Genomic DNA, 10,549 nt, shown 5'->3' with positions numbered 1-10,549 from the left:
TATCACTTAACACATATTTTTACTAGTGTAAGTAAAGAAAATAAAAAATATAACGTTTAACACATACTTACTTGATGTAGGTATGTACATCTCTTAAAAAATGTAACATTCAACATATATACCTAGTATAAGTATACACATCTCTCAGTTTGATTATTCATAACCGCAACCTTAATCGTTAATCATCATTTTTTATTGTTTAGTTAACCGAAATTGTGTTAACGTTAACAGTTTGATTAATTAACATATTAAATATAACGATATCGATTAATGATTACCGTTAACAATTACGATTACTTTTAACACCCCCAGAATTATCAAGCACACCAATCCAATCAATTTATTATTTCATATTCTTATTGTCTGCAAACAATTTTTTCTTTACAGTTTCGACTGTAATAGATTAAGGAAAACATAGCAATCTTTAACCAAATCACACCTGGATGAAACAGAGGATTCCTTAAAGGATCATTATTCGATTCGTTTTTCGAGTTTGAATTCCGGTGAGGAATTATTACAATGGTATCATATGATAGCAGATTCACTTCAGCCCTTGAATCGGCTGCAATCAATACCCTGATCTGAAAATGCCTCCACAAGCTTCGGAAGGAGCTTTGCAGCATGATTTTGAACCCGGTCGAACTTCCTTCGATGTGTTCATCACGACTGTTTGCACGGCATTCGAGAGCATATCCTACTCGTGCACCTTCCATGTACATGTTGCAGGCCCAGATGATAGCTTCGGCGTGTTTACTAAAATGCTCCTTGACAAGTGCCTCGAAATGCGTAACAGCATCGAATGGAGCCGGAAAGTGTTAGGACCGATCAATTCTCTTAAAGAATACTTACAAACTCATCGAATGGAGCTGGAAAGATGTTTAGATTGCAAAATTTTACCTGCGGTGGCTTGCGAGAATATAAAGCATGGACTGCCAGGTTACGAGGAACGCATCCATTGTAGCTCACTGAGTTCGTCTCCCCCTCGGCTCGTCCTAACTGTTTATCGTATCCAGCTTCGTGAAGTAAGGTTTTTCATTAAGCACTAGAGCCTGGAGGGACAGAAGAACTTGTAGAATTGTTGAGCTGCCTGGATTCCAGACCTCGGTGTCCGAACTGTCCACGTATTTAGGAGGCTTAAGCAAACCTTCCCTGATTCATACAGATTGGGATGAGGCGTAGCCCCCCTGAATGGTAGTGACCGACTGCAAATTACGACTTTCATGAGATAGGTTTAAGGATAATAACATTTAATGACCGCTTGTATTCGCATTCCAAAAGCTGCAATTAGGAGCAAGACTGGAAGTAGAGCTTACAGTGGTTCTACGGATACTCCGGATGAAGATAATACGAAAAGAACAGCCCATCATGGTAGGGCGTTCCAGGGGCACCCACAAGGGCTGCTCGTAGTAGATCCATCCTTTCTTCGTATGCACGGACATAGATAGTTTCTGCTCAGGTCAAAAATAGTGTTACGAGAAAATCGTTACATGCAACACATAAATTCATTACAAAGAGTAAGATAAAATACTAACCGGGAAAGGTTTTCCTCTAGGATACTCCATTCTTGCTGAACCTCTTTACCCAACTTCGTTTCACCTAGAAACACAGTCAAGTGCAAAAGCAGAAATGATCCACCGTTTGAACAACTCGAATTGTATGTCGAAGGAGTCGAAAAATGTTTCTAACCTGAGACACAGCCAACACTTGTTTCCCCGAGAAAATGGTGATCTGTGCACTCGCTAACCTATCAAACTGCCTAAGAGGCCTGAAGTCTCATTGGGTCTCGGCATCATTCTACCGTTGTTTCCTTTGATCTCTTCTACTTCCTGCTTTATTTTGTTGTTTCAGATATCTGCATCTAAATCAGATCTAGCTCGGCATTTCGATAGCAAGTTTCCAATTCTTCTTCTCGAGAAGAATATCATATTCTCTAGCACCATGAGAAATATACTAGACGACTCTTGGCTTAAAGGTGATCGGAACCAAGGGATCCAAGGATGCTAGAAGCATGGTTGAGAAAAATCTGATGGCAGCTTGAGGACGAAAGAAGGAAGTAGGCGCCCATGAGACTTCTCACCACTTTCACGAGCACTATCGAAACTCAGCAACTCCTGAGAATAGAATCAATCATTATCGAGCTTAGCGAGACACATAATACAAGATGGAGATGAGGATTGGCACAAAATGCTCAGAAATATAAATGGAAAAGAGGGAGAGAAAGTTGAGTTTACCTTTCCTTTGGGGCTATCAGATAGCGTCCGTGCAGAAACATCTCGTGGTTAAAATCCTCTGTATTTTCTTCATAGAACATGAGTCGTAACTGAGTCTTCACACTTATCAATTCGGTAAATTTCATAAGGTGCAACCTGTGACGAAGTATAATGATAAATTCTTATGACTACTAATTGATATGTATGTGTATGCCTCGAATCATGGAAAACGGATGTGTAAGATTCAAACCTTTGTGAAATACCAGAAGCCCATTTCACCTCCAATTCTCCATCTTCAACCCAATGACAGTGCCAATACAGGTAGGCCATATGAAGAGGGAGAGTTGTTCTGATTCCATCTCATGTTTTCGCCTTTTGGAGCAGCTTCTGTGCCAAAATCCGTTTCTGAGGTTACGTGACCATTGTCAGCATGATCACCAAATGGTTCTGCACCACTTTAAACACAATATCACCGAAAGAGTAGCAGTAGTGTTGGGTGCTCAACAAGTTCATAAGCACTAACAGTTTCCTCCATCTGCCTCTATATCGGAATTGTTGACTTCATTCACGTCCATGTTCTCCACTGTACCTTGACCATTCGCTCTTTTGCATCCACACCATGAACTACACCCCATCTTTGATTATTGACACTGGTTCCATGTTTCTCGACTTGGCTGAAAGTGACATTTACAGATCATCCATAAGAATATGATTCCTATAAAAATCGAATCTTAGTATTAAAAAATTCAGCCAAAAAAATGACATCCATGGGAAGCAAATGATTTGGTGTACCCTCAAACTCGAGTGTGGTGGAACAATGTTTTCATTACATAGAATTGAAGCCTGACCAACTAAAATGTATTAGCTTCATCTGTTCAGTTCTCCCGTTTCATCAAGACAAGGCAATAGAGGCACGTCCATGTCCACTCCTATACACTCCCAGTTCACACGCAAATAGAAATGGTAATTCAGATTATGGATTCTATATTCAATTAATTTATTTTAAATATATTTTTTATATTCATTATATAAACCTGCATTACTTGTGTATATTTAGATATTTGAATGATGGGTAATATTTAGTAGAAGATCCTCATGCATCAAAGAAAAAATGGATCTTAACTCAATCTAAAATAATCGATTAATAAATACTAATAGAGAATTATATTGATTTGCGCTGGACAAGATCTCAAAACACTCATGCTATGTAGCTGAAACCGCGCAAGAGAAACATGAGAAAGTCGAACCCAAATAAGAATGGGAACATGATCAAACTTGGCTGTCACTTTCTGAGAAATATTGGGTTGTTTTGCATATGCCATGGCCCATTTTCAACTACTCAGTCTCCCGCCATGCGTTAACGAACTGAAACACATAGATTATCGCTGTCGAGCTTCACTTCAATCTACTCCATTTTCATCGTGTAATAGTATTATTATCTTACGTCAAGAGCATTTTCTAAACGTGCGCCCTCATTTCTTAATTTCCATTTTTATACATTCGGAACGTGCTGTGTATGTCAAAACATGCCTAACACAGGCCATTGTTGTTCTTTCCCCGTGAGAAGAAGGTGATGCTGTCAAATACTTGGAAATTATAATGAGTGGCGAACCCTATTTACCAAGTTTTAACAATTAAATTCCATGGGTTCAAAATGGCATCAAAAGTTGGTAGAGAAATTTGAAAATAAGTGTTACTCCCCATGGCCCTCAGCCTCCTTTGCCCAGATTCTTTATCAATTCCATTCCTACATTGGCAGCAGTTGGAATACAACATCTACAGGATGTGTTCCATTATGTATATTATCCTTCAAAATCTTGTAAATGCGTACTCCTTTAACCATCATTCTTCATTTGAATGACGCATTAGCATTATTAATATTTTCTAACAATTTCATCCTACACAGCCTATTTGAAACCGTAAAGAAGGATAGTAGAGTAATTTCGATAATGAAGAGCGTGTATTTCACTGAAAGAATGAAGGGAGTGGGGGAAGCGGACTGTCGGGTGAGATCGGTACTAGATATGTCAGAGGCTAGTCTGTGGCGTTTGGAGTGCCCCATCAACACGCATAATTGGAACGAAAGAAACATGTCGAGATTTGATTGGGCGGTGTGCGAACATCATTCCGTCATTGCGAGCGGTTCAACAGCCGGAATTTATATGAAGGCGTGGCTTACTGCCTTTACCACCAAACTCGCACGACGTCTTAGCCGAACATACCCATAACTTTTCAACACCTTTTCACTCTCACCTCATTTTTCACAAGGGTAAATTATTATATTCATCACTGAATTATTATCTCTTTAATTTTAATCACTGGAAATTTTTTATGCACTTTCTTTTAAAAGAATATATATTACTAGTGATGATTTTATTCAAAATTTTAACAATCAAATAAAAAATGATGATAATGTAGTTACTAATAGGATAGTTTACCCTTTTTTGTTACAATATCATTATATTTTTTAAAGAAAAAAATATCAAACACAATGTAATACATAATTTTTAATTTAATTATAAACATAAAACTTTTATTTTTTGGAATTATATACGTAATTTTCTATTTTATTTCAATAGTATAAATAAAAAAATACATAAATTTCATCTTATAATGAGTTAATATAATGATTTGTATTCATAATATTTATAATCGTTAATAATATTATGTTGGTAATGATGACAATAATTTGTGGAAAAAAATTAAGTTAATATTTTATGTATACTATTATGCATAATCGAAATTCATGCGTTGAATAGCATATTTTAAGAACAATTTGGATATAAATTTTCAAAAAGTAGTGTGTTGAATGGACGCGCGGGAAGAGAGAATGAGAGCCCATACTACGGCCACAGTCAACTGTAGTATAACTGCCGTTAGATGAAAATAATGATGATATAGACAGATAGAGTATGCTGTCTTCACGACAACCCACAAGCCACATAATCTAGGTTTGCTTAAATTAACGGAACTGCCATCACTCAGTCGAATCTATTAGTTGACTGTGCCACCTCGTCTCCTTCAATTCCTCACCGATTCGTCCCCCAGTCTATAAAAACTCGCCCCCCCCCCTCTTCTCGTTACAAAGCACAAACGAAAATCTCATCACTTTCTTTCTTTAAAACGGGGTAACCGGAGTCCGTTAATGGCGCCGAGGGAAAAAGCGGCGGACGTCAAGGGAAACGGCAACGGAGGTATTAAAGAGGCTCATTTCAGAGGTGTACGGAAGCGTCCATGGGGTCGTTACGCAGCTGAGATCAGAGATCCAGGGAAAAAGAGCCGTGTTTGGCTAGGAACTTTCGATACGGCAGAGGAAGCCGCCAGAGCCTACGACGCCGCCGCCAGGGAGTTCCGCGGCCCAAAGGCGAAGACTAATTTCCCCCTCCCCGGGGAACTTCTCAACATTGGAAGTAATTATAACAATAATGATAATAACAACAATCAGAGCTCTAGCCAGAGTAGCACGGTGGAGTCGTCGAGCCGTGAGCCGATATCAGTCAAGGTCGATTGTTCCCCTCTTGATCTGAACCTCTCACGCGGGGCGGTCCCCGAGTACGGATCCCCCGCCGTTCGGTTTCCTTTCGGGAAATTTTCACCGGTCGTCGGTGTTTTCGCCAACGGCGTTCCGGCTCTCGCGGCGAGCCCCCAAGTTTTCTACATCGATGCGTTAACTCGGCCTAATGTTGTTAAAGGACAGCAGTTTCAGCTGTTGAGATTCGATCATCGTGATTATCATGAGACGTTCAACGGTGGTGAGGTACAGAGCGACTCTTATTCATCATCCATCGTTGATCTAAACCACCACGAGATCAAACGGTGTCCTCTTCTCGATATCGATCTTAACCAGCCTGCAATAGCCGATATCTAGGGCCGGAAAGCACTAGTTTTCCAATTTTCGCATTGTACTTATTAATCTTTTTTAGCCCAAAATAACGGGCAAAAGTTTTCATATAATACTACAGGGAATGAAACTGTTCATCCGATTAATTTCTTAAATGGCGTGTTTTCTACAATAAATTTAAGATCTCTCGACGTCTTCAGAGTTAACTAGATTTTTTGATGGGATTTTCTAGTGTTTTTAGGGTATTGGATTGTTTGTATTTTTTACGATAAATTTAGAATTTCTCGACGTGTGAACCGGATTTTTTTTATTCTTGGATCTCTAGCATAGTTGAAATCTATGAAAAATTTTAGTCTTTTTACACAAATATCACCTTAACATAAATTAATTACTTATTAGACACTGTTTAATAATATTTTACAGATCAAACAAATTTTTAAATATTTTTTATAAAATTAGCCATATTTTGTTAGTATTTTATTTAATTATTGTATTATTTTATTATTTTATTTTTTTTACAGTAATAAAATAGAAATTAGTCATTGAATAATTATATTTGGATTTCTCGACTTTTAAATTTTTCTCTCGGCTATAAATACGCTCTCAACACGTGGATATCTATACTGAAGCGACGATATTCTTCTAGTTTAGAGGATTGATGTGAATGTTAACAGGTTGAGAGCGTATTTACAGCCGAGAGAAAAGTTTAAAAGTCGAGAAATACAAATATAATTATTCAATGATCACTTCCTATTTTATAACTACAAAAAAATAAAATAATTAAATAAAATAATAAAAAAATTAAATAATAAAATAATTAAAAAAATACTAACAAAATATGATTAAATTTATAGAAAGTATTTAAAAATTTGTTAGATCTGTAAAATATTCTTAAACAGTGTTTAATAAGTAATTAATTTATGTTAAGGTGATATTTGTGTAAAAAAGCCAAAAATTTTTATGGATTCTACTAAAGACGCCTAGATCCCAATAAACAATTAAAAAATCTAATTAACCTGAAGACGCCGAGAGATCCCAAATTTACTATAGAAACACCTCATTTGGAGAATAAATCAGATGGACACTTTAGTTTGAGAATTAAACATTCCCTGTAGCGTTATATAGGAATTTTTGCTCAAAATAACGACAAATTTATTTATATATAAAAAAAAGCCGGCAGAATGTTAAAAATTACGCGAGAGCGAACTCAAATACGTAGATGAAGATGTTGATCACCCCTTTTTTTGCAACACAGAAACGTTAGTTTCTGTCTCTTGTTTTTTCTAACTATTTCCTGTATTTTTATTTTCCTATGAGTTGGTACAAATATCAATTTCTTCCGACTTTTGTATATTTTTGTATATAATTTCAATTTTAATGTATAATTCAGTACTTAGATCATCTCCAACACATTGTTACAGTAGAAAAAATCTTATGATACTCTATATCTAGAGTTACACTGTAAATATGTTATATATTTTTTTATGATTTTGGTTTTTGTTATTTTTTACTTTTTTTTGTTATTTTTTTCTTTTATTATATTATTTTATTTTATTTTATCTTTTATTATTTTTTATTATAATTTTTACCCAATAAATTAAAAATTAAACATAATATAATAAATTTAAATAGATTAAATTACAAGATAGATAAAAATACATTGAAATTAGATAAATAAACATATTAATAATTAAATATTGTGAATAAAGTAAAGATGGTGATAATGTAGAGATAGTGCTGGAGACGAATTATTGTTTCATCTTTAAAGTAGAGATAGAGATATTTTAGAGTAGAGATGAGGGTTGGAGATGGCCTTAAAAGTATTGATGTCTAATTTAGTATATAAATTTAATTTATTACTTTAATTGATATTTATTTTTTATTATTATTATCTATGATAGGAATCAGTTTGAATTATGAAATCAAATAATTTAAGCATAAAAGTTATATTCAAATATCCAAGTGAAAAAAAGTGTAATGTAGTAGTAATTGAACCTTGTGGTCATTAGGTAAAATGTTTAATTGAGTAATCAGATGCAATTGGGGGATTAGTAGGCATGGATTTGCCAATTGGATTCCATTATGATTTCGGTAATTTATGTTTTGAATACAAAGCCATTCTTTTATGAATCGATAAGGTAACAACTTTCTTAATTTGCGAGTTACACTATTATTTCAATTAATAGGATTGTGTTTTGGTAATTTCCCTTTTTGACCACCTTTGAAAGACATGGATTAACCTATTCTAAAATAGATGTGTATGAACCGGGTCGACTCTGGTTTCTAATCAGTTTGAGTACAATATATTTTAACATGTCATCTGATTGGACTTAGCTTAAGGAAAGCTCTACTTAATCTAAAACCTAATTTAATCTTTTGAATAAAAACTCGCAGTCAACATGATATAAATAATTATAATTTTTATATTTATTAGATGAAATAAAGTTATAATTAGATAAGATATTTTTATATATTTTTTTCTAAATATATGAGAAATAATTATACTATTATAGGTTAGATTAGATTAAAAAATCTCTTTAAAACTAAACATGAACCAAATCGACCTAAAACTAATTTTATAAGAAAAAAAAACTCAATAAAATCGAAAGTAAACTCGACAAATCTGAATTTCATGTAATTCCGTACATAAAATTAGGTACTCATACCAAATTATTTAATCTAAATTTAAACCCGGTTCATAAAAAATATTTAATCATTCGAGTCTAATATATATGGACAAAATCAACGAGATAATGCGTTGAAATTTTTTTTTTCACGAGATAGTGCACTCGCCAGATTAATTGCTCAGATGGGGTGATCTTTACAGTCCCCATATAGGTCATCAGGTGCTCCGGGCGACGTCCCTGTTAGATGGGGTAGGTCGCCATGCACACCCAACGACTTACCAGGTCGCCATGCAATCCATACAGCCCCCAAAGATCGCCATACAATCCATGCTAAGAGTCTTCTCAAGTTGCTACCTCATCACTCCTTTGGCAAATGCCTGAACAATGTTAGTGGTTTAGACATGGCCCTTTCCTTCTACTCTGAGTGTGCAAATGATCTCAAAAACCCAAAGTGGTAGGACCATTTACATTGCACCATGTCTCATTACAAATTCGTCCTTGCAATTGAAAATACTATTACAGAGAGCTATGTGACCGATAAGCTATTTTACGCTCTGGACTCTGGTGCAGTATCTATCTATTTTACAATAAAATGAGTGTTGTACTGCATGGCGACCTTTGGGGACTGCATGGATTGTATGGCGACCTACCTCATCTCACATAAACGTCGTTCGGAGCACCTGGCGACCTATATGGAGACTGTAAATATCACTTCATTTGAGCAATTAATCTGACGAGAACACTATATCGTGAAAAAAAATTCAGATGTGCAAATAAAAAATCAATCCAGAAAACCAATGAAAATTTTAAAAGCCGACGAGAGCGGGTCCCATGAGGGCGCCACCGCTGTTAGTAGCAAGCGTGGAAGCGCGGCTGCCGCTTTTTTCTGTGGGGTCCGATCTTCGGTCGTCGATGCTAACAGTCAAAGATTTCGCTTTCCCACAATTATTGATTTTGTATAATAAAATATATCTTCTTTGTTATAATGTATACTCGATTATGCCACACGGCTTACCATCCTTTTCTGGATCATAAAGTATAAAATAGAGTAAATTACCTTGATCATCCATCTATCTTTTTTTTTCTAAATTATATTTAAAGTATATTTCACTTTTATTTTGATACTTTATTTTTAAAAATCAACGAAAATTTTTAAGTGAACGACGTGAAAATTTAAAAATAATAAAAAAATATTATATTAATATTATCATTAAATTTTTAATATGAATGACTAAAAAATATAATTTAATATTAACTATAATTTTTTAAAAAAATTGAATGACTAAAATAAAATACAGAAATAAATGAGTGATTAAGTAAATACTTATCTTACATAATATAATCCATACGTGTTTAGTTTCTAGAAAGACAACGTGGATGCATAGTACACCTTGATATACTTTAAGTTAATTTCATCCACGTTCTAAATTATGTGTTAAATTTTAAAGTAATTCATAAATTTTAAAATTAAGTGTTTGAAGATTGATTTAATTCTTCTGTTAATCTAATTCTCTGTTTGGGTGTTAAGGTTTCACTTGGTTTGATAGAAAATAAAATGGGAAGGGAGAAAGTTAAAGATTATGTTTAAAATAGTTTTGGATTTGATTCATACAAAATAACATTAGTCATACTAATATAACAATGGATAAAACTACATATTTAATCACATAACTATCACTTTAATTTTATTTTGTTCGCTTAATTATTTTTTTTCAAAATCATCACATATATTATGTTTTGAATTCATTTCGATCATAAGTAGTAAAAAAACCAGTAAAACTGTTAATGTGCCATTTTTCAATGATAGCATGATATTTCTTTATGATAAATTCAATATTACCATTATTTTTTTACAATAAATTACTAAAATA

The 10,549-nt window shown here is 34.3% G+C and overlaps 1 protein-coding gene and 1 pseudogene across 1 annotated transcript; one reads left to right on the top strand and one right to left on the bottom strand.

Annotated features, from left to right (window-relative positions):
- Nucleotides 1-540: 540 nt before the first annotated feature.
- Nucleotides 541-3,532, bottom strand: LOC120210420 (annotated as a pseudogene).
- A 1,747-nt stretch (nt 3,533-5,279) lies between these two features.
- On the top strand, nt 5,280-6,123 carry LOC120210496 (ethylene-responsive transcription factor 4-like). The gene has a single exon (XM_039209223.1). The coding sequence runs from the start codon at nt 5,356-5,358 to the stop codon at nt 6,076-6,078; it is 723 nt and encodes a 240-aa protein (XP_039065154.1). The 5' UTR covers nt 5,280-5,355; the 3' UTR covers nt 6,079-6,123.
- Nucleotides 6,124-10,549: the final 4,426 nt, after the last annotated feature.

Source organism: Hibiscus syriacus, unplaced genomic scaffold (assembly GCF_006381635.1).
Source record: "Hibiscus syriacus cultivar Baekdansim isolate YM2019G1 unplaced genomic scaffold, ASM638163v2 tig00109924_pilon, whole genome shotgun sequence".
Classification (NCBI taxonomy): Eukaryota; Viridiplantae; Streptophyta; class Magnoliopsida; order Malvales; family Malvaceae; genus Hibiscus; species Hibiscus syriacus.
Note: the sequence above shows the minus strand (reverse complement) of the source record. Positions and strands in the feature narration are given on the sequence as shown.